At 32.6% G+C, this 25,178-nt stretch overlaps 5 protein-coding genes across 7 annotated transcripts; 1 reads left to right on the top strand and 4 right to left on the bottom strand.

The window, feature by feature from the left end:
- Nucleotides 1,332–3,699, bottom strand: LOC109353200 (pentatricopeptide repeat-containing protein At2g21090-like). Its single transcript, XM_019595418.1, is given in 2 exon segments — nucleotides 1,332–1,877; nucleotides 1,879–3,699. Coding segments are annotated over 2 exon segments (1,755 nt in total). The 5' UTR covers nucleotides 3,546–3,699; the 3' UTR covers nucleotides 1,332–1,789.
- Nucleotides 4,914–8,208, bottom strand: LOC109353201 (putative amidase C869.01). Of its 3 annotated transcripts, XM_019595421.1 has the most exons (6): nucleotides 7,651–8,207; nucleotides 6,948–7,162; nucleotides 6,599–6,841; nucleotides 5,635–5,833; nucleotides 5,157–5,529; nucleotides 4,914–5,013 (listed from the first exon to the last, which is right to left on the bottom strand). In XM_019595421.1, exons 1-5 carry the CDS (start codon nucleotides 8,188–8,190, stop codon nucleotides 5,161–5,163), a joined length of 1,566 nt encoding a protein of 521 aa, XP_019450966.1. In that variant the 5' UTR covers nucleotides 8,191–8,207; the 3' UTR covers nucleotides 4,914–5,013; nucleotides 5,157–5,160. The 3 variants fall into 3 exon arrangements, with proteins under 3 accessions (XP_019450966.1, XP_019450965.1, XP_019450964.1); XM_019595420.1 differs by lacking the exon at nucleotides 4,914–5,013 and having other exon boundaries at nucleotides 5,048–5,529; nucleotides 6,948–7,165; nucleotides 7,654–8,208; XM_019595419.1 differs by lacking the exon at nucleotides 4,914–5,013 and having other exon boundaries at nucleotides 5,048–5,529.
- Nucleotides 9,478–12,190, bottom strand: LOC109353203 (eukaryotic translation initiation factor 4B3-like). Its single transcript, XM_019595423.1, has 2 exons — nucleotides 10,866–12,190; nucleotides 9,478–9,814 (listed from the first exon to the last, which is right to left on the bottom strand). Exons 1-2 carry the CDS (start codon nucleotides 12,062–12,064, stop codon nucleotides 9,775–9,777), a joined length of 1,239 nt encoding a protein of 412 aa, XP_019450968.1. The 5' UTR covers nucleotides 12,065–12,190; the 3' UTR covers nucleotides 9,478–9,774.
- On the top strand, nucleotides 17,575–20,684 carry LOC109352809 (anti-sigma-I factor RsgI6-like; the record flags this gene model as incomplete). The annotated part of the gene is made up of 6 exons (XM_019595003.1): nucleotides 17,575–17,625; nucleotides 17,718–17,937; nucleotides 18,409–18,572; nucleotides 18,694–18,792; nucleotides 19,209–20,000; nucleotides 20,250–20,684. Coding segments are annotated over 6 exons (1,686 nt in total), but the record flags the coding sequence as incomplete, so codon positions are not given.
- Nucleotides 22,797–24,006, bottom strand: LOC109353198. Its single transcript, XM_019595414.1, has 2 exons — nucleotides 23,526–24,006; nucleotides 22,797–23,308 (listed from the first exon to the last, which is right to left on the bottom strand). Exons 1-2 carry the CDS (start codon nucleotides 23,958–23,960, stop codon nucleotides 23,069–23,071), a joined length of 675 nt encoding a protein of 224 aa, XP_019450959.1. The 5' UTR covers nucleotides 23,961–24,006; the 3' UTR covers nucleotides 22,797–23,068.

Genomic DNA, 25,178 nt, shown 5'->3' with positions numbered 1-25,178 from the left:
ATATATATATTACATTATAGTAGATTATCCCAATTTACAAGAGAACGTGTGAATTGATTATCAATTGATAGCATCAAATATGCATAATAATTTGTTTTTACATAAATGGTATAGACTCTTGCTAAATTCTTATTGAAATCTTCTACGGCTAAGAAAATCATATATGTTACTTATAAATCATTTATGAATAAATAAAATATCATTTTGTGATGATTTGATATGTATATATTGATAGTGTAAGAGTTTTTTACACTGTCAGCAAATCATTAACCATTGATTTATGAACCACCATTGATTTTCAAACAAAAATAATACAAATTAATGGTAAATGATATACTGATAGTGTAAAAAACCTTACAATATCACTACGTAATTTTTAAACTCTTCTGTGATACAATTAATCATGTGGGGTCAAATATTAATATTTTTCATTTTGATCATTAGCTTTGAAATCACACACTATATTTGATTAAATATAATATATGACACTTTTAGATCTGTCCATCTCAACTCATTGTTGTGAATTTTAATTTAAGATATAAAATAATATATATATATATCGTGAAATATTGTAGATATTTATATTGGAAAAAATTAAATAAAATATACAAATAAGATATGTGACTAACAATGTGACAGGTCACATCCAGTCAAGCTCATCCCTAATTAATTAACTAAGGAAGGTAGTTTTAATATTTAATGAATATTCTTTTTGTTCTAAGCATCTATAAGATAAAAGCAACAACATCCACATTTCTTAACATCCGACCTTAAAACAGCTTCTCCTAAATCTGTTAGAAACTTAACATTTAGATTAGTTGTTCCTGAGACTGTATACAAACATCATAACCATGTATAATGTATTCAATCAACTTTTTCATTCAATGAGGTATTCATAATTCATCTTGCTTCCTTGTTAGCTGCTAACTTGTTATTTCTGCACAAAAAAATGTTATAATTTTATACACAGGAGCGTGGAAGTATCAAAATGAATTTACCAACAAAGGATAAAACTTTATTGCACGTCTAAATCTAAGTGTCTGAATCAAAAGGTGACACATGAGGTGCTGCGTATATATGTGTGTAATATTATTATTGAAGAACCATTAATGAAAAAATATACATTTATTCAATTCACATCACACGTGATTGCATGATCCAACCTTTCATATAGACAATAGATGCATGGAAAACAATTGATCATATAAATAATCCAAATAAATTCCCCGGGCAGTATAGAATCCACCAAACTGCCATTACAACACTAACAGATCAGCTTACTGGCATAGATTGGTTCAAAGTCCCCTACCTGATCCCAGCTGTGGTCTGCATATTCGGAAGTCGGTTTTTGTACTTCGCAGTCCAATTCCACATTGTCCGCCCCGAAACAAACATTCCCAGTCAGATTAAGGAAGTAGATACACTTCCAAAGAATAAAAAAGAGAGATCATTACTAGGGGGAAAATTTCTCATTCTATTCAGATGATGAAAAATACAAACAAACACAATGGGGAAAATAGCAAGAAATCTTTCAAGAAAATCAACTATCTTCTTCGGTCCCCTTATCATTCTTCCATTTTCAACTTTTTGGATGTCAGTAAAATACTGAGTATACTAATTGGAGGTTCAACTCTAAAGAATCCAGAATCAGTAAAAAAAAAATATTGTAACTAAGTTGTGGTAACTGATACTCCTGCCTTCTACAAAAAATAATCGCCTGAAAAATGACTTCTCTAAATTACACATCTCGAAGTTAGGGGTAACGGGGCGTTGTCTTCCATCTGGTTACTTAAGTGCCTGAAGCTGAGGAAATTGTTTCATTCCGAGGCTTTGACCCAAGTGATACAGTGTAAGAATGAGCCTTATCATCAATTTCTCAAACTAATTGCTGGATCTTTCCTCACATGCCTTTCATCTATAGTCTGTCTTACTTTATCACTCAATCCCCATTTCAAAAGTGTAGCATATATACTTGAAAGTAATACATAGGCAGCAGGGGATTGGGGCTGCAATTTAACATAGAAATCACCTACTTCTCTTCTATGTTCTAGATTCCCATACACTCTGCATACACCAGGCAAAGAGTTCCAAACATGGTCACCCCGCTTACAATCCATCATCTGCAGATCCTTCACGGATTCATTAAGGCATCTAGGTTGACCCAAAAGATCAATTAGGCATGCATAGTGTTCTTGGTCTGGGACAACACCATGCTCACTAGTCATGGACATGAAAAACTGAAACCCTTCCTGCACAAGACCTGAATGACTACAAGCATTTAGAATGACAAGAAAAGTCACCCTATTTGGCTTCACTCCCGATCTTAGCATATCATTGAGCAACCTAATTGCTTCTACACTATAGCCAAAGTGGGCCAGCGCTGATATCATCGCATTCCACAACACTACGTCTTGCTTATTTCCAATGAAATCAAAGACCCGCTTGGCCGTTTCCATGCTTCCACATTTTGAATACATGTCAACGATAGCACTAACAACCATAGTATTAGGTCTGAAGTTATTTCGCACCAAAAACGCATGTATTTCTTTACCATGTTTCAACGAAACAATATTGCCACAAGCAAAGAGGCAGCTACTAAATGTAAATTGATCAGGTCTAACTTGATGCTTGATCATCTTTCGAAACACTCCAAGTGCTTCATGACCCATACCATTTCTAGCATAACCACTAACCAAACATGTCCATGAATACGAATTTTTCTGAGGCATCTGATTAAACAGCTGATTCGCTGATTCCATGTCCCCCGATGAGGCATAACCCGAAACTAATGTCGTCCAGGCAGGGATATCCCTCACCGACATCTCATCAAATAATCTCCTTGCATCTTCCATCTTTCCACACTTAGCATAACCATCAACAATTGAACTGGATACAACCACATTGGACAAAAATCCAACGACTAAAACCTGTGCATGAATTTGTCTAGAAAGGTCAAACTCTCTCAATTTAACACAAACAATCAACACACTGGCAAAGGTAAACTCATTATACCCAATGGACAACCTCCTCAACTCAACATAATATCTCAAAGCCTCACCAAGCATACCACTATGTGCATAACAAACCACCATCGTATTCCATGATACATAATCCCTTTCAGGCATTCTATAAAACAAGCTCCTAGCTTGCTTGATCATGCCCAATTTAACATACCCAGAAAGCATATTGTTCCAAGAGTATAAATTTCTAACACCCATTTTATCAAACACCTTGCGTGCATTAACATAGTCGCCACACCTGAAGTACATACAGATCAAATGGTTAGCCAAAAGCGTGGTGGGGCGTTTGAAACCGGTAAGCTTCAAATGGAGGTGGACCAATTTTCCATCGCGGTAGGAACGGGTATCGGAGCAATGGCGCAAGAGGGTGGCAAGAATATGAGAGGGTAAACGAATACCCTTCTGGTGTAAGAGGTCGAGAGAAGAAACAGCTTGAGAGAGGTGGCCACGAGAAGAAGCATTGAGAAGGGACTTAACAATGCAGAGATGAGTGAGATTTGATTTGTTAGGTTTGTGAGGTGGCATTGCAGAGAAGAATATGAATTTGGATTTGAATGAAAAAAGTATGGAACTTCATCGTCTATGAGTGTGAGACAGTGAAAGTGAATCGCATGGAAAGTGGTGGAGGGAATTGATAGACACGGCTCTGGCCACCATGGACGGAGGATATAGATGGCGGCGATGGGAGTGGGTCCATGCTTCAATTTCAACGATACCGATTCGTAATAATCAACAATCGTCTCACTCAATTCATTACCATTGGGCTTGTTTTCCCTCTCCTCTTTTTCCGTCACCAATTACCCATAACTTTGATCCCAAGCAAAATAAACAAAACCAAAATGTTAAACCAATAAACAACCCTCACATTTTTTTTAACCAGACTGATAGGAGTTGGATTTGTACATGTCCGAACTCAAAATTTAAAACTCGAATTTAATGATATTGGATTTGTATATATTCGAACTTAAAATTTAAAATTCGAACTCAACGGCTTTAAAAATAAATTTCTGATTTCGAAAAACCCAAAAATAATAAATGTACTAAGAAAAATATGGTATCATTTTCTCTAACATTTCTATTTTCTCTTATATTATTTCAATTCTTTTATGCTTGAATAAACAAAAGTATATAAATAAATTTATAAATTTAAAACAATGGGCATGATAGAATTTTCAATTTTAAATTGAGTTACATTAATTCGGGCGGGCTCGGGTCTTTACTATACCAAACCCGAAAATTAAACCTGCTTAAAACCTGAACCCAATCACATCAAGTTTCTCCATTAAATTTGAGTTAGGTTCAGACGAGTATCCACATGTTCAATTTTGATTATCATCCCTACTAGGAGAGACATTCATGTCCACGTTTTGAAAGACTTAATTCTTTTAAGCATAGAATAATATAATTAATTATACAAACTCACATTTTTAGTTCTAAAAAATGTAGTATGGATGAAGTTAAAAGTGTAGGAACATATTTGTTGTATAAAAAAATCTCAACATCAATTTTACCCTTCTGCACACTTCAATTTTCCCCGTCTGGTGTGTTCCAAAGTAAGTCAATAAATTTATTCGGTAAAAATAAATAATTAATTTAGGGGATTTTTAATACCTAAGCTAAATATTTAATAATTTAAGAGAATATCAGGTTAACTAATATTCTAATAATATTGTATTTGAAAAGTAAAAATAGCCAAATTGATATTGAAAAGCCAAGTTTATCAGAGTATAAAATGTACCATTTTTTAAGGATGCTGATTAACACTCTAAATGTGTAAGAAACTCTTACATGATCAATGAAGTGATAGTTAAAATTGGACTAATAGTATATGTTTGGTTCATTTTTATACTTTAAAAAATAAGAAGTGAACTAAATTGTGTCAACTTGTTTGGTGAGCTAGACATCATTGATAAGGTACTCTTTTCCCTTCATGGAATTTCAAATGTGCAGATTTAAGGTGATTAAACACCAATAATGTTGCAAAATTGGAATCCTAAGATTGTAATTCCAATTTTGATCAATAAAAATGAAATTTGTCAAGACAGTATCAATCACTGGCCCTCATGCATTAAAGAATGAGGGAAATGTAACCAATCAAATCTAAGATCTTCGGAAATACTATAGTACAGAGTTCACCTTTTTAAATTTCTTCAGGTAAATAGAAAGTGGGAGGCTTCCTAGCCCTGGTAGCTTGTTCAAAGTCATAGGCAATCTCAATCAGTTTCGGCTCGGTTCCTTTTAACCCTCCGAAACAGATTCCAAATGGCATCCCTTGGCTATCATACCCAGCTGGGACGGTGATTGCAGGATAACCTCCAATTGCTAGCATCATAGAAACATCGGAGCCTAAAGTCACTAGTGCATCCAATTGGTTCTCCTTCATTAGCTTCTCGAAACCATTCTGTGATATTTGCTCCATCATCTCCACTGCCTCATTTTCCTCATGCCCTAAGCCACTGGTCATTTCGGACGCAATAAGGTAATCCTGCCCATACTCATTTGTCATTTCCTATAACAAGGGCAAAATCAGTTCATTACTGCTAAAGAGAACCGAGTCATTGAAAAGCCAAAATAAGAACTTTAAGGTCATCGCAAAATGATAGCATATACTTACTAAATCGGGGTATTTAAAGTTGAACTCGATAATCTCAGCTAGTGACCGCACTGGAGAAAAAAGAAGCTCCTGCAGATAATTGTTGATGGACAACTTGAACTCAGCCAGCAAGACTATTGCTTCACCACTTTGGAAAGGGTCAAGAATGGTGCTTATATTTTCTATTTCCAAATTATCTAACACTGTTGCACCTCTTTCCCTTGAATTTGCAAAAACACCACACAACCTCAGCGTTAATATAAAACTTTATAAGTTTTCGCACATTTTAGTATAAACGAATATCAAAGAAGTGTAGATATCAATATACTATGACAACAAGTACGTGGATACAACAAAGTTTAGAAATAATAAGATACGATGACTAATATACAACATATAAAACTAACATGGTTTAAATATTAAAGCACAAATCAAACTAGAGTAATGAATAATGATTGGCCTCACCGGAATGAGGGTAGAAATACTGTCAAAGGTAGAATCTGAGAGGTTTAGTTGCAGTTGAGTTAGGTAGGCTAGTGGTTAGACAGTTGGGTTGGGTAGCTAGATAGAGGAAACTGCACAAGAATGTTTGTTACTTGAACAGAGCTCTTACTCACTTGTAAAGGGAAATGCCTTAAAGGATAAGGAAAACCTATCGTTATAACTCTCCCTCCTGTTCCTGTAATTCTTGGTTATCTCTATCCCTAGGACCCTCATCAAATCAAATCATTATAGTATCATACTTTTATTGATAAAAAAGTTCAAAATATTATTGGAAGATACATGGTAGAAGTATCTGAAAGTATCCAAGAGGCATCCAATTTGATACATATTGGATTCCCATAGGACAATAATTTTGAGTTCTTGGTGCTATATAGGTAAATATAGACTGTGCCACCAAAGCTTAGCAAGGCCAGAAGACTCAGAAATGTTCTGAAGCAATTGTTGAGTGTGTGTGTGTGTGTTTTGAAAGCTCTATTATTACCTTAACACATTGAGATGATGGTCAAAGATTGAAATGGCAATGGATTTATTATAAGGGTTCAAAAATGGTTTCCTCACAACACCCACTTTCTTTCCTTTGAGCCCTTCTGTATTGAGGAACTGCTTATAACCACCAGGAGGTATAAACTTAGCTGCTGAAGCTGTAGCTTCATAGTCTCTAGGGTCAACCCCAACAATCACATCGAGCACATGAACTGCATCTGCAACTGTCCTGCAAATTGGCCTGTCCAAAAACACACTGATTTAAAATTGAAGTAGAACATTTATATACAATATATTCAAGCAAGCTAAAAGGTGTTGCATATAGTGAAGGAAAAGCAATTTCTGACCCAATTGTATCTTGGCGAGGTGAAATAGGTATGACACCTGCCCTGCTGGTGAGTCCAACTGTGGGTTTGATCCCCACAACCGAATTGTGATCAGCTGGGCAGATAATAGAGCCATCCGTTTCAGTCCCCAAAGAAACTGCAACCATGTTTGTTGCTACCGAAATTGCAGACCCATAGCTAGACCCACATGGATTTCCCCACTCCACATATGGATTCTGCTTGTTACATAGATATGAAAAACTAATAAGTATTTTAACTAACTAGTTCTATTTATTACCAAAACAAAAACTAGTTATGTGCTAGGTAAATGAAGTTAACAGATTTCAATAGTTACACATTATCATTCTTTTCATTCAATGTTATGCATTCTGAATTTTGTATTCAACATTGTTAAATTGGAAAGTCATTAGATAAACCTATTCCATATTATAGATGAAACATGGTGTCTATACTCATCGACTTAATTTGCTTTGAATTCCACATGCCGTAATATTCTTCAACACGATAACTGAGAACCCACATAAAAAATTGACATCATATCTTAACCCAAAACCTTAAAACATGAATCAGATCTACCCATCACGTCGATGGAAGACTTATTTCACTCACAACTGGGATCTAACATTAATAACTAATCTTGAGCAATAGTTAAAAATTGATGAATAATGAATGCAAAAGAGATGAAAATGATATAGTAACTAACCACAGCAAATCCTCCCCTTGCACACCAAGCATCAGGCATAAGAGAAGAACGAGAACCATACCATTCAGTAAGACTAGCTTTCCCAAGAATAACAGCACCAGCATCTCTCAGCTTCTTCACCACGTGTGCATCACGTGCAACCTTTGACCCAACCAATGCATAAGACCCCGCTGTCGTGTTCATCTTATCCTTTGTCCCAATGCTGTCCTTAAGTAACACTGGGATACCATGCAACATACCCAACGATTGAAGTTGTCTTCTTTCATTGTCGGCTTCATCTGCTTGATCACGCGCGTGGGGATTAATTTCGAGAACAGCGCGTAGTGTGGGATTGAGAGAGTGAATTTGGTGTAAGTAAAAGTCAACGAGTTGTTTAGAAGAGAGGTCATTGCGGGTGAAAGAAGCTTGAATGTCTTGTATTGTGGCTTCGATGATGTTGAAATCAGAACAAGTGTGTATTGGATTCACCAAACTCCAAACTAATGCCAATAATAACACACTCAATGAAACTTTAACTCTTCCCATGCTTTCCTTTCTCATAACAAGGTTAATGTGACAACTAAATTATCTTATTGGTGCGACTATTTGTTATGTTGGTGTTAAAGTGTATATATTTAAAAAGAAAAACAAGTTGGGAACAAGTAAGAGATGAAAGTTAGAAGGGAACTATAGTACTATAATGAGTGAATTATTATTATAAAATATAAAAAAACTAGAGAGGAATTAAGAGTTGGATTGAGGTGCAAAATTGACTTAGTGAAAGTCATGGTTTCAAGCCAAACTTTGGTGCAAAGAAAATTGAGCAATCGTATTTCCCGAATGTGATTCCTATAAGAAATTTCAACAAAACTTGGTCAGAGAATGGTAGCTATCAGGCACGAGTTCCATATAGAAATCCAAAAGGAAGGTAATCCATTACCTCACATTCATTATCACCATTGTCACTGCTTTCTACCGCAACCACACTATTACCGGACGATGGATATATTATCAGTCATTTATTTCTCACTGGCCATTACCTCATGATCTTAACCACCACCATTGTCGTCATATCATCACCCACATTAAACGTTGTCCACCATCCTTGTTACAGTTGTTACTCTATCTTGTATATCATATTCAATTCTCATCAGTTATTTATCACTATCACTATCTCATCCTTACTGCCAGATAGCCTTTATTAGATATTCTGTTAATTTCCAGAGTTTGACAAGTGTGCTTTTTAGTTTTTTCTCTAAAAAATAAACACTTCTGAACTTGTTTTGTTGTTATTAAAACAATTTATTCTTAACAAAACAAATCTCGGAAAATGTGAAATTTCTACCGTTTAAGAAATTTGTTTTTGACAACATAGAAATACTAAAATTAAAATAAAAAGATAAAACCGCATTAGTTCAGAATTTTGTTTACAAACTTTTTTTTTTACCATTTTAAAGAAAGAGAAGAGAATACAGTTTGAAGAATTATAGTCCCACTATGGAACCCAGATCACATGTCCCAAAAAACTGTGTCCCTTCTTGTTCCTATCCAATCAAAGGATACCAAATAATATAATTATTCATTTATGATTTTTCTATTTAATTTAATGATGCATTTTAATTGGTCTGATACACTAATTGGGACACAAATGGGGTCTTCATTCCTCTGCTATGTCCATTATCCAGCACCTTTATGAAATGTATTGACAACATTCAAATGGTGATGGGGGAGATGACATTTCTTACTCTCTTTTTTGGAGTGAACGATCATGATCTCACATGCAGATAGGCTAAAATTTGTTAGCATCAATTAAGCTAACTATTGAAGGAAAATCAGAATAACAGAGTAGTTCAACGTGTACACACTACACACTAATATTATGGAGTTGAACATAAGATAATAACGAACATGAATACCTGTTTGACAGTTCACCACCAAGGGTGTATACAGATTATGAAGGGATAATTATGGTCACATCTAGACACACAAAACCATAAAAAACTAGATACCTAAACCATGCCTACCAAAATTGTCTTTAAACTTTTCCAGTACACTGTCTCACAATAAAAACATAAATAAGTTTCATATCCAAAATATTCTTTTCCAACTCACTAATCTGCAAGGACTAAATTAATTGACAGCTCTTCAATTTTCCTCAACGTGCTCATCCTCCACTTTCTCAGTACTGCATTCAAATATAAACAGATCAACAGTGTTAAAACTACCTTCAACAGGGAAAACAATTCAAGCCACAGAGAGAAACTCCACCGCTTGTGTAGAGCTGAGATCTTCCAAACAATCAAATATCAATCTGGCTAAATGACTCGATTTCACAACATTCTTGCCGCCCAGGAGAGATGGCATAACCATGTGCATAAACCAAGAAATGTATTGCCATAAAGAATATAAAAAGGACACAAGCTCATCATTAACCAAGAAATGTTCTAACCTAGTGGTATCAAGGCAAAAGATGCAAAAATCAAGTGTTGAAGAAACCTAAGCTAAGGTTACAACAATATAGGAGAAGCCCATGAGAAACTGTTAAAAAACTACTATAAATTACTTGAAGATAGAAAAACATATTATGAAAGGATTCTACCAACAAAAAAAGTACAATTAAAATAATTTGATGATGAAATCGAACAAGGGCAAGCTTTATACATGTTATTTCCTCAATGGTGTTAGATAAAGTAGCAATTTAGCACATACAGAGCTGAATTTAACTTCTATGAGGAAACACATTAGAAGACAAAGCAAAAGTGAAATACATTTGGAAATAACAAAACAATGTAGATACCACATCAAAATTAAATCTTCTTTTTTTCTTTTATCCTCTCATATTACCTAGGAGAGAGTTCTACGGGTATCAAAAATCAAAAGAAGCCTGAAGAATTTAATTGTGCATCCAAAACATCCCAATTTCCAAGCTGGTAATTAACATAAAGGAAACACACATCAAGCAACTAACAACTGCAATCAAGATTTGTAGTACACATGTAGCCATTAGAAGGCAGACAAAACAAGATGGGGAGGACATGTTCTCTTCTCTTTGGTTCCACCCATCATACTAGAACCAAAATGTTATATACTTCTAATCTCATGTTTTTGTTCAGTTTATAACGCATATCAAACATAGTATAGTTTGTGTCATGTTCTAACAAATCTATCAAATACTGTTATATGATTAATAAGTTAGTTCATCATCCATACTGTTTTTTGTTAATAAATTGACACACCTTTTTGGACGAGGATCATCGAGCAGGGCCTTCCTCCAACTCTTTTCAGTTCGTTCTTCAGGCGAAGTACCATGCACATTGCCAGAACCAAAGCCCTTTTTCCCAAATCCACCATCACTTTTTTCCACAGTGTCTTTAATCTTCACGCTCTCAAGCTGCTCATCAATCTTCTTCCAATCCTGTCCTTTCTCAGCCAAAACCTCCTCCCTTGGCCTTGCCTCTCCGAATGGATTCGCACCCTTAGGCTTTGACACATTAACATTACCACCATCTGGGCTGCTTTCATTGCTCACTGACGCCGACCGAGGTTGCAAAACAAGTCTAGGCCTTCCCCCACCACCATTACCACTCCCTGGTCTTTCACTTACACCGTTCACTTCAACCTTTTTCTTGTTCCAGTTATCCGAATCTGCTGCACCGCTAGTAACAAACCCTGATTTTCTTTCCCTTTCAAACCCACCACCAGCATTACCACTTTCAAATCCACTGTTGGATTCAACTTTTTTCTTGTTCCAATTATCCGAATCTGCAGCGCCACTGAAACCAAACCCTACCTTCCTCTCTCTTTCAAATCCACCACCATTTGAACCAAATCTCCGTCCCTCCACAACACTCTTATTCGAAACCCATCTGTCAGATTCATCAGCGCGTGATTGAGAATCAAAGAAACCTCCCCTATCCCTTTCTCTCCTTTCAAACCCGTTACCAACAGATGATTTCTTAGCAGCACCCCAATCATCAATCTCATCAGCCCTAGAAGGAACAAATTCGCGATTCGAATCCCTAGAACCAAACGAACCGTTTCTCCTCGATTCATCAGAAACCCTAGAAGAACCCCATCGAGAATTAGAACCTTCATCACCACCAGGACCAGAATTCCTTCCAGAACGGTCACCGTAGGATCTGAAGCCACCGCCAAGGCGAGTGCGGTCGAGTTCAAGCTCCTCAGCGGTTCGCTGGCGAGGAGCAGTAGGAAGGGACAAGAGATTGAGATCTTGATCAGACTTGGCAGTGAACTCAGCAAGAGATAAGGTCTGAGGCTTCTTCTTCTTGGGCTTGGTGGCGGCGGCGACGGCGAGGGAAGGGAAATCGGAGACGGGGGATTGAGCGGGTTGGGGTTGAAGAAGTTGGGCTTCGTTTTCCTCAGAATCGAGAGCCCAAGCACCGGGCTTAGACCACGCAGAAACAGTAGCGGCCATGATGGGTGAATGCTTCTTCTTTTTCTTTCTCTCTTTCTTTCTTTCTTTCTGTGAGTGTTTGTGTAATTGTGTGTTTTGTTTCGGTATTTGATGGCTCTAAAGAGGTATAAGGGTTGCGTTTTATGGAAGCAGCGGCGCGGGAGATATTTTGCGTTATTTATACCATCATATCTCATGCGCTAGGTTCTCTCTATCTTACTGTTTTTTTTATTGTTACCTATCTTATGATAAGTTTTTTTTATTGTTTGATGATGACTCATAAAGATTTTAATATCTCTCCAAAATTTATACTCATAAAAAATGAATGATAAATAATATAATAATAGTGTAAAAAATTTCTGAATGCATATATTTTTATATCATGAGATAATTTATCTCTTCTAACAAGTAAAAATGTGACATGTGTGCTATTTTGTTTATATTTAAAAATATTTTTATAGAAAATAATGAACATGAATTTGTCATGATTTCACTGGCAGGTGATAAGTTATCTCCTTATACCAGGAGATTCCTCATTCCTTTAGAAAAATAGTTAATATTTAATTTTTAATTTAATATATTTTATCTGATGAGAATAATATATCTCCTTATATCAGGAGATAACTTATCTCCTCTAGCCAGTAAAAATGTGTCATGTGTGCTATTTTGTTTATTTTTAATTTTTTTTTATAGAAAATGATGAAACATGACGTATGTCATGACTTCACTTGCAGAAGGAGCTATCTTATCTCCTTATACCAGAAGATACTTCATTCCTTTTTCTTATTCGTAATTACCATTTATATTGTTGGATGTATTATATTTTTTAATAATTAGGTAAAAAAATAAGTTGTATTTATTAGCCAGATTCATCAATCTTGTCTTTATCTACTAATTAATAAGAATGTAATAGTTTTGTATAATGTCAATATATTATACGTTATTCATTTTTAAATATCATTAACTCTTTATATAAAAGTAATTCAAATGAAGTTTTAATAATATATTTACCATATATAATTTTTTATATTTTCAGTTCATATATATTACATTCTTACTTAATTCATATCTCCTTTAAAATTAATATACATAAATATTTGAAAGTAGTCAAATAAAAAAAAGGAAAAAAATATACATTTGATCCTCATTATTTATTATAGTAATAAAAGTATTTATTTTTCTTAAACTTTTAATATTATAATAATTTAACATTACACGTTAATGAGTTTTCTAACAAAAATAAATAAATTTAATTAAAACTTTTAATAAAGACAATAAATATGACATAAAGATACAATTTCATAAGTAGATATTAGATGTGTGGGACTTACATGAATATGTTAAGTGTGGAAATTCTAATTAGTCAACATACTTGATATGAAGCTTTTTTGTCTAATATTAAACTTCAAACAATGGAGGACTCTCTTCTATTCTATCAGAAACTAATTTCCTATGCGATTATTAAGTTTAGCATTCACAATAAATAAGACATATATAAGGACAAAGCATTCTGAATATAGAGATTTGTCTTCTTAAACATGTATTTGGACATTGACAATTATAAATTGTTCTATTAAAAGGGGTTTCAGAATCTACCACAAAAATACTTATTAAAGAAATGGAGAGGAAGAATTCACAAAGATATTGTCTTTAAATATATTTTATCATCTTGAGTTTATGCTCTTAATGCTACTACATATTTGTACATTTATGTGACAGTTATAATTCAACAACAACTAATGATTATAAGGAATAACCCAACAATTCTCAATAATCACACATATTTTCAAAGTCATATGTTCATTATATCGTCGTCTTTTGTACTTTGCATAAGAGTCACTATTTCTGTTTTACTCACAAAGTTTTTCATTTATAAGGTATAGTATAAATAATAGTGTGATGATTACTTTAAGAAAACATTAATTCTTTCTTCTTTCCTTTCTGGTACTAATTTTTTTTTGTAATGAATACATTTCATATTTATTTTCATGCATTTTTCCACAACAATATAGAAATTTTAGTGTTTACTATAATACGAGATTGTGACTTCATTATTCAATAATAACACTCTAAAAATGTAACGCTTTAACCTTTTGATCATTCTAATAATCTAGTGGAGTCTTATGCTAATAGACCAATACATTGTTGGTTGATGCTTACATTATTTAAAGTTAAAATGGTATTCTCTATACTAACCAATCACCCTCCCTTATAAATCTTTAATTAATCTATTAGCTTTTAAATCTGTAACTAATTTATAACCTTTCAAATAATTATGTTTTTATTTTATTTCACTCACTTCCTCTCATTGCATCGTAGAAAAATCCATTTATGAATTAATACCAAACATACAAAAGAAAGTGTATATCATAAAATATATTCCAGCTTTCAAAGCTTGCAAATTCTGTCAAAAAAATTAGCGCAGACAATTACTTTATAGGATCTTTTTAAATTGAGGCACGATTATTAAAAGATATATATAATCAATGTAAGAAACTGAATCTCAGACCGACAATAAATCGAACTAAATTAGTATTTGTTTAAAATTTAACTCAACAAATTTAGTTAAAAAAATTAAATGAGCCAAATTTGATATAAAAAATAATCTCGTTATATAAACGAGCCGAATTTAAACTGGATATAGTTCGACTCGTTAAGTTCATGAGTTATATGTATATATAATATTTTATATATACTAGTTTGTTTATATGTTCATTGTGTTTGAAACACATTTTTATTTTATACAAGTAAAATTCAATTTTTATATATTTGGTTCTGTATGGTTAGATTTTTATTTTATGCAAATAATTGCTTATGCTCAAACAAACAATTATAGCTATGAACCTAGAACATCCAATTTTATTTGGCTCAAAAAACACTTCTTAGAAAATTAATTTTGACAATATTTTTCTTTATATAGTGATACAAAATTAAATCTTTGAAGATTTACTTTCATAAAAAGTTGGTCATCAAATAAATTAAAGATTGTAATATGAAAATATGCAAATTAAATCAGGAAATTTTTGTATGAATTTGATTGTGTTGCACAAATCACTTTGGTTTAAAAAATTAAATATTTAAAGATTCGGTCACAGATTAAGGTTGCAATGTGAAAATAAGTAAAACAAATTTAACCAGATGAAGTAAATTTGGTACCAATTTGATTATGTTGTATTTTTAAAATACAATAATTGCGATTAGAACAAGTTAATGATATTAAAAGATTTTTTCTCCTATTTTCTTTTTCCAATTAATTAAGAAATAAAAATAGGACATGAAATATCTTTTTGTGATTTTATAAGATTTAAAAGATTGACTTTTTCTATTTATAGGTAATAAAATAATGATTTAAAAGATTGATTTTATTTTTTTATATGTGATTTTACCTATTTATATATGATTTTATTCGAATTGTCATTTTTTTAATTAGAATATAATTTAATCAATTTTTAAAAGATATATATATATATATATAACCAATTTTTATATTATAATATTTTATTGAATATAATTTAAAATATAGTTTTTTTGTTTTTTTATAATTTAAGATGAGAGTGATTGTTTTAACTTGCATTTAATATTTTGGGCTTTTGGTAGTAGTATTTTATGATTTTTTAAAGAAATTAAAAAATGTTAAGGAAAATTACACTATAATGGTAGTTGATATGTTTTGACTTTATATATAACTAGTATGTCGATAGTCATACAGTTTCTGCCGACCCACATTTTTACTTTTTAGTATTGAATATTTATTTTTTATATATTTCATTTTAGAGAATTATATCACTTTTTCGTATATGATATTATAATTTTTTGATAAAAATATAAAAAATAAATCGTGATATTATTAAAAAATGCATTGGTAGTTTGATATATTTAGTTAATGTAACTTCCTCTAACCTTCATTTATATTTTTATTGTATGAAAAAATATTGTAATAATTAATAATTACAAGGGCAAAATAGGTAAGTGAAAATTATGCAATATAAGTAGTTATAATATATTTTGGCTTTATATATAGTATATAGTATATAGAAGTATAGATATATAATATATATAGATATATATAATATACTTATGTATATTATATTTAAATATATAAACTAATATTTTATGTTTGGTGTTATTATATCATAACTCTGCACTACTTTTGTGTTTATTGTTATTCAAATGAATCAATTCGAGCCAAGCTGAATAATTCGTGAAATTTAGTCGAATCAAACTCGAGCTAAAAAATAATTCTTATCAAGCTCGAGCTAAAAAATAACTCTTATCAAACTTAAGTCGAGTTTCAAGTTAAATAAATCTTTATCCAGCTGAATTCGACATTGAATTCGTTTTAATTCATACTCACAATATCTCACCATTTTATGCTAAGGCAATCCTTAATTGCACTAATTATTGGCATAGATTGAGTTTGATCTCTTTTAAAGTTATTACAAATTGATTTTTACAAATTTTAAAAATATCTAAATATGTTAAACGGTGGACAAATTATTAATTTTAAATATCTTTACTATTAGTTTGTGTGATATTAATATTTAATAGTTTGCAATTTTTGAATATTGATATGAATTTTTAGAATTAAATTGAATCACATGAGTTTTATTAAATGGGGAAAGTGTATATTCACTCAATATATATATATTAGTCTCCCTAGTCTCTTCTTCAAGTGCAAACCAATATTTGTTTTGTTCTACCAGAATTGAATCACCTATATATCTTGATACAAGTATCAAAGATAATATGTATAAAACAAAAAATATGAGTATTGGTTTTTTGCTATACTTCATCCTTTTCACAGGTTAGTATATATTCTTCATATGTCTATATTCATTTGGTCTTTCAAAAAATGTATACTATCATTAGTTATATACTACCACATCATAAAAATATATATTTTCTACTCATGATTTAACTTTAGCATCAATCACACCAAAATTCATATAGATAACTAACAACATAATGTTTACACTTGAAATTGGGATGATTTATTGTATGTGCTAATTTTTAATTTCTATATTGAGTTTTAAATAGAGTTTTGAAATTCGTGTAGAAGGTTGAGTGATATATAAGTTGAGAATGAGAAGAAAAAATGTATGTCTTTTCTGCCTCATTCATTATTCATCTATCGATTTTGGTCGCTATTTATAAATTAGCCAAAAAAATAAGAAGACAATTATATATGCAAGATATCTTTTACGATTTTAATTTCTTGAAATTGTATAATCCATCACTTTACAAATAGATATTTCTTACTCTATATAGTTGTGTTAAAGTATGCATTTCTTAAATTATTTCTATTTTAAATTATGTATTTCTTACTCTATATAGTATAAAAATATTATTTTAATAATGAAATTGTGAAGTTTTAAGTTGTATTTTGTTTGTAGATTGACTTTTTGAGATGCATGTAGTGATAAAATATAGTTATAAGTAAAATTGTTAAATTTAAATTATTCAAATAATATTATTCTATTTGTTGGCATAATAATACGTATATACATATAACTAATATCTGACATGCATTCACAGGTTTTGAAGCTGAAGCTTTGTCTTATGATTACAGTGCTACCATTGAAGTGAGAGCTGAATCTCCTTTATGTTTTAGTATTATTATTATTACTGAAAATTATTCCACTCTAATGGTGTGTCCTCATGATTTGAAACTCAGTGTTTGGCACAACCTCAGAAGCCTCAGTATTATGGAGGAATCATTCAGAATCCGGAACTGAACAATGGACTACAAGGTTGGACTTCATTTGGGAATGCAACAATAGAACATAGACAATCATTGGGTAACAAATATGTTGTAGCACATACCAGAAAACAACCTCATGATAGTGTCTCTCAGAAGATTTACTTACAAAAGGACATGCATTATGTTTTATCTGGTAAATCTCTACTCTAATATCATAAGTAAATTCTGAGTAATTCTTATATGTGTTATTATATATTATACTTCCTATATATATATATTGTTGGAAAGGAAGTCCCACATCGCCTACCTCATTGTCTTTGGGAATGGTTTAAAGACCTGTTGGGCTACTCCTCTCATTGTCAATTTGTTTTGAGATAAACTTCAACATGGTATTAGAGCCACATTCAAACTTCTTTTTTGGTTGTCATGGACAAAAAATGACCTTTAATTATGGGTTAAGGTAACCATTTGCCTGGTCGGGCCAACTTATGTGGAGGGGGCATTTTGGAAAGTAAGTCCTCCCACGTCGCCTAGCTCATTGTCTCGAGAATGAGTTAAATACCTGTTAGACTATTTATCTCATTGTCAATTGGTTTTGAGATGACTTTAGTATGTATAATTGAAAGATTAATAAACACAAGTGCATTGTTTTTCATGTGTGAAGCTTGGATACAAGTGAGTGAGGGAAATGTTCCAGTAACAGCAGTTGTGAAAACAAGTAAAGGATTCATACATGCTGGTGCTACTGTTGCTGACTCAAATTGCTGGTCTATGCTTAAGGGTGGACTTACAGCAGATAAATCAGGTCCAGCTGAGCTTTATTTTGAGGTACTTCCAGATTCTTCATAATTTTCCTGAACTTTTTTTTGTTTAAATGGGTATCTAGAGGTATTTATTATTTAATGAAAGTCTTTTGTAAGTGATTTCACATATTTTCTCATCTATGCAGAGCAAAAATACTTCAATAGAAATATGGATGGACAACATTTCCTTACAACCATTCACAGAAAAGCAATGGAGGTCTCATCAATATCAGAGCATTGAGAAGGTAAGAATTTGTCATAGTTTTTTGCTACACATATATTCAAATCTAAAATTTTGTTCATTAATTACTTAATAACCACATAGGTAGCAGGCAACATTAATGTAATTGACATTAGGAACATATCAAGAGATTTTGCAGATTATTCTGCTTCAAAACTTCTTGGAAAATTCACTAATTTCCACAAAGTTAATCAATTTGAATGTTTCCCAAAGATATTATTGTTCGAGGATCGATTTGCATCGCCATTGATCTTATTTTCACTTGATCTTAACTTTAGAAAGCGTTAGATGAAAATAAGATCCACGAGTTTGAGAAAGTGAGTGAAAAATCACCTCAGATCATGTTGTTTATTCAACATTCATAGTTTTGAAATATGCTTCAAGAAGATTCATTTTAAAAGTATAGTTCTGACTCGGCAGGCACGCAAGAGGAAAGTATTAGTGAAAGCAGTTGATGAACAAGGAAATCCTTTACCAAATGCAACTATATCTATCACACAAACAAATTCAGCTTTTCCTATTGGAAGTGCCATAAACAAGAACATTGTGAACAATAGTGCATACCAAAATTGGTTCACATCCAGGTTCACAGTTGCTACATTTGAAAATGAAATGAAGTGGGCTAGCACCGAATATTCGCAGGGCAATGAGGACTACTCTGTTGCCGATGCTATGCTAAAATTTGCGAAGGACCATAACATTCGAGTTCGAGGACACAATATATTTTGGAATGATCCTAATTACCAATCTAGTTGGCTTTCTGCACTCTCCCCAGACCAGCTTAAATCAGCAGTTGATAAAAGGATTCAATCTGTTGTTTCAAGATACAAGGACCAACTTATTGGATGGGATGTTGTTAACGAAAACCTCCACTTTTCATTCTTCGAAAGTAAACTTGGACAAGATTTTTCAGCCAGGGTGTTCAACAAGGTTAACAAAATTGACCCAACACAGACTTTATTCCTGAATGAATACAATACCATTGAGGATAGTAGAGACAGTGCAGTAAACCCAACAAAATATATAAAGAAGATCCAACAGATCAAAAACTATCCTGGAAGTGCATCATTGCCACTCGGGATCGGGCTCGAGTCTCATTTCCCTAATAGTCCTCCTAACCTTCCTTACATGAGATCTTCCATTGATACCCTTGCCTCTGCAGGTTATCCAATTTGGATTACAGAAATAGATGTTGCAGACCAACCGAACCAGGTAAAGTTCAATAACACCAAAGCAACTTTTAATTTTCTTAAGCATCATCAATATTCTTATTTCAAATGCAACAACTTGAGATTGCTGGAAACTCAGCAAAAGTACTGATAATTTGTTTGTAAAGGAGATATTTTGCATAATCCAAAAAAGAAAGATAGCTATGCTAAAGTATATGTGATTTTAGGCATTTATGCATTTATGCATGCATTATATTAATTGAGTGCAGTTTTGTATTGATAATTTGTGCAGGCACAGTACTTTGAGCAGGTTCTAAGAGAAGCACACTCTCATCCAAAGGTACAAGGCATTGTAATGTGGACAGCATGGTCACCAAATGGTAATTGCTATAGAATTTGCTTAGTTGATAGTAATTTCAACAACTTGGCTGGAGGGGAAGTTTTGGACAAATTGCTTAGTGAATGGGGACTCAAAAAATTGTCAGGGACTACAGATCAAAATGGATTCCTTAAGACCTCACTTTTTCATGGTGATTACCAAGTACAAATCAATCACCCTTCTAAGAAGAATTACAACCTCTCTAGGCACCTGAAAGTGATTCCAAATGATGAGTCCAAGAGAACATCACAATTTGTACAGTTTTCTATGTAGTTATTGCTTCTGCACAGGCTTGTGGTTTATATAATAAAAAATGAAAGGCCATTGCATATTCAATATTTGATCTTTCTATTATTTTTGGTTGGAGAAAGTGTTAGGAAGTGGAATAAATGCATAATTTTAAGGCATATGGTTTACACATAAGATGATCTTAAATGACATAAATCAGAATTTTACAAAGATACAAGGCGAATAAAACAAGAAAGTTGATCTCACCATTATCTAAATCATCCCCATTACAGTATTTTGCAGTTTGTCATCATCATTCTCCAACCATGGTCATCGCATCAATATAGTTGTCATCATCACTATTACCATCAACTTAATTTTTTTCCAGATAAATTGTATACTCTAATTCTTTATGCTCAAACAGAGTTATAGTTAGGAACTAATTAGAAATTTAGTGAAATTGGAATTATAACTTCAAACTACAAATTTTATAAAGCAAATAGAAATGATGAAAGAGTAATGTTATATCCCCTACTAATCTTTTTACCTAATGACACATGTTACTTGTAAACCAATCACTAATAAATAAATCGCCTTGTGACATATACCATTTTATGGTGGGCAGCAGGACTAGGAGGATATATCATTACTCAATCCGAAATAAAATCGTATCCCTTGTCCACAGTGATTAGCACTGTAGCTGAATTCTGAGATCCACAACCATCCATATTATCATCACTTCTTTTTTCATAAAGTAATTAAATTTGTTGCTCCCTTTTCCCTTTTCTGTGGAATACCCCTCACAACCCAGAAAAGTAGCAAATGCCAAATTGGTAGTGTAGTAAAAATAATAGCATTGTATTCAAAGAAGAAGAAACAAATAAAAAAAGAAAGCACCAACACATCTTTTGTTACTGCTGCTAAAAGGTACCACTTTCTGTCTCTCTCACCACCATGTTCTATTACGACACGTTCAATTTGTTCTTTTTAAGGTTTTTTCTCGTTTTCATTAGCAGCTCCATAATTGACACCACTTTGAAGCTCAACTTTTATATTGATTGTTGTGCTAAGAAAGGGCCTGATTGAACAAAACAAGTAACTCTTCCCAGTTACTCTTTTAAGCAATCTCCTTTCTGTTCATGTTAGAACTACTTTTCCTATTTCAAACATCTCAACAGATATTTTACACAAAGTCAAACACCAATAGCAGTTAATCAGAAATTCCACCAAAAATGAGCATTCTTGAATAATTGAGAATGATATTCCATTACAGGCACAACCCACAACCGAAGAAATTGGGTCATAACATTTTTAGAGTTTTGGATGAGAGTGTGTTAGCTCTATCAAATAAGATTGAAAATCTAGAAAGAACAAGAATTGAGAAATTCAAAGCATGTACAAATGGTCCGAATATGCCTCAAATTCATCAAATTCTATATCTATTCATGTTTCAAACATAGATAAAAACAAGAACCTAAGAAATTGTGTACAACATGTAACCCATACCAAGAGAATCATATAACCTCTCTCTCTACTCTCACAGTCTCTTACTCTTACTCTCTTTCTTACTATAATCATCGAAAGCGAACGTGAATATGACGCAACATTTGACGTAAAGATCACGCTATCATGGGCCTCGGCCCAAACGATTTTGTTCTAAATATTTTTTATATTCATCACCTAATTTTATTTTCTCTATCACTATTTTAAAAAAATCTGATTATTCTTTTTATGATATTAAGTCTGACAAATAAAAAATAACATTAAATGATAATTTTAAATAATGTGTATGAGAATCAATTTTGTCAATCTATGCATCAAACGAAAGAATAGAATATCTGAAATGTCACATATGGATGCAGAAAAATGTTGTAGAGAATATGAAGAATGCGAAATGAGACTGGATTAAAATGGAATCAAAATGATGAATGAGTTTGTAAATCTCATTCCTCACTCTGCTCTTTCTCTCTCTTCCACCAACAAAGAGAACTCTTCTTTTCCTTTTCTCTTTTCTAATCTCTTATTTTTATTTCATTTGTTTAATTATTATTTTTTGTGAAAAATATTTGATTTAAGTCTTGTGAACCAAATAAATGCATGTTTTAGAACTTTATTTACTTAAATAAGTACTTTAGTTTGACTCAAAACATTTAATGTGGAATACACCTTTCAAGTATTTCCATTCCCTTGATATCAATTCACTTTTGATGCATTAAAAATTGAAATGATGAGTATAGTCATTCAACCCAATCTTTGCGGTTCTGATATCCAACAAAAGTGAAGGCTTAAACACTAAACTTATCATTAAGAAACTATGACCAAGTAGGATGAGACTGAATTTATCAAATGATTTACATATCCTAGTCAAGAAACATTGCCACCTTGTCTTTTAAACTGCTCCTTCTCTTCATCAAAGTGGGCATTTCTTCTCCACCAAGTTCATCTTCACTATGCCGAATGAACTCGTGAGTAAATTCTAAACTGTCTACAATAGATTCGTTCTGCTACTTCTCCGGGAGATTCCTCAGCAAGGGACCCAAGAGCAGGTCCAGCATGTCTTGAGCAGGATTGTCTGTTTGCGAGATGCTTGTAGTAACCAATTGACCAATTGTTGTTAGAGTAGAGTTCTCACAAGGGGAATCAAGGGCAGTTCCTGATTCACTTGTAGCAGAAATTAGCAATTCCGGTTCATGTCGTCTACCTGGTGTTTCTTGTGGATCCTTGTTTTCATGATCTTTGACATACTGCGTGCAAATGGCAAAAGTTTAAATCTTCAATCAAAGGTAAGGTGAATATGAAATCTTCACCACTTTCAACTTTTTATTAGGGATATATCTTAAATTCACTGATTTGTGTGATAATATGATGATAGAAATGGTAAACATATTTCTATACAAATTACACAAGACAAACCAAATGCTACATTTCTTCATCAGTCTCATCACTCAGAAAAGAAATTACCTGTTCTGCAATGGCCATTAAATCTTCAATTGTCAGATCCACGTCGTCATCACTAGACAATTGAACTGGAATTACAACACAACTACCATGGCTAGGATCCTCTAAATTTTGTCCTTTCTTTCTAGACGATTTCACTCTTTTCTTCTTCGGTTGAATAATATTATCTTCACTTCCTTCTTGCTGTCTTAAATTTCTACTCCTCTTGACTTCACACTTTGCATCTAAGTCTGACTCCCTCTTTGAAGTTTTCCTCTTGCGATCAACTCCTACGATTTTATTAGTCGTATCTCCGTCATTTGCCGCGATGTCTCGTTCTTCCACACGGCAGTTAGTTTCAACAGCATTGTCAGAATTACTCACATGGCTGGCAACAACCTTCTTCTGCACCATCCATGGTGGTAACTGTCGCTTTCTTCCCTCAGTAGAAGTATTCATTCCTATTAATCATGCCAACCATTTCTCAGTCACACAGGTAAAATTAAAAACAAAAACAAAAAAATAGGACTTGCAATTGAAACATCTTCACAGAAAAATACAAAATTTTCTACCACAAAACAAGGAGGGTGATATCGTTTAACAGTAGGGTTAAACAATAAGCAAATTTTCAGGGTAGTGGACATTGAAATTATGGAATTTAGTGTAATTCGTTCAAAATAGAGTAAGAATTTGAGTTTGGGTAAATTAGGGTTTCAAAAAATGGTTAATTAAGTATCGAAAAGGAGAAAGAAAATCGAAGGTTTGATGAAAGTGGAATTAGATTAAAGAAAAGCAAAGAGGGAAGATAGATTGGATTCATACCTTAGAATTGTTAGGGATGCAATTCAAGCTTTGGAACTTTCAAAACCCATAAATGACAATTGGGGTTTTATATTAAGATTAATCATACACCAAATTATAGCTTGGAAATTTAGAAAGTGAAAAGATTCAAATGCATGTCAATTTATTTCTTTACAACATTTTTATAATTAATTTTTACACACTTTAGTTCCTAACCTAAACTTCAAACTACAATTTTTAAGTATTATTACTATGAATCTTTATTTTTAGAAATTAAGTGGAAATAAAAAAAAATCGAAACACTCAAATTTATAATGAATAGTCACTCTTTTACTAATTTATTTTACTGAAATTTATGTTTTGAATCATAAAGTGATTTTGAGACATTTGTTTAATTTGAATGGTATGAAATCTCAATGAATTCGGACCCATTCCCATAGTTGCCAAAAATTGTTTGTAATGTGGTGTTTCAGAATTTCAATGCTCCCATATTCCTCTGAACTTCAATGTACCTCCTTGGTGTTTCAGAATTGTAGTTGCATAATCATGGATATTGGACACAACACCCCATAGCATACCAATTTGGATTAAGTGTATTTCTGGGAGTACATCGATTGTCTCACACTTTGTGTCACTATCATGCACTTGTGATTGGTCAGAAAAATATTTAATAATTAAATTTTAACTTACCCTTCCAAAATGACTACATTTCCTGTCTCACTTTTTGTACCACTTCATGTACCATTAACTCTGATTAGTTGAACAAATTATTTAAATTAAAATTATAATTATTAAATATTTTCTGACCAATCATACATTCTGGCATAGCACAAAGCTGTGGGATAACAAATGTGCTCCCCTCCAAAATCATGGCTA

Source organism: Lupinus angustifolius, chromosome LG07 (assembly GCF_001865875.1).
Source record: "Lupinus angustifolius cultivar Tanjil chromosome LG07, LupAngTanjil_v1.0, whole genome shotgun sequence".
NCBI classification, from domain to species: Eukaryota; Viridiplantae; Streptophyta; class Magnoliopsida; order Fabales; family Fabaceae; genus Lupinus; species Lupinus angustifolius.
The sequence above is the reverse complement of the archived record's forward strand: the minus strand, read 5'-3'. Positions and strand labels throughout refer to the sequence as shown.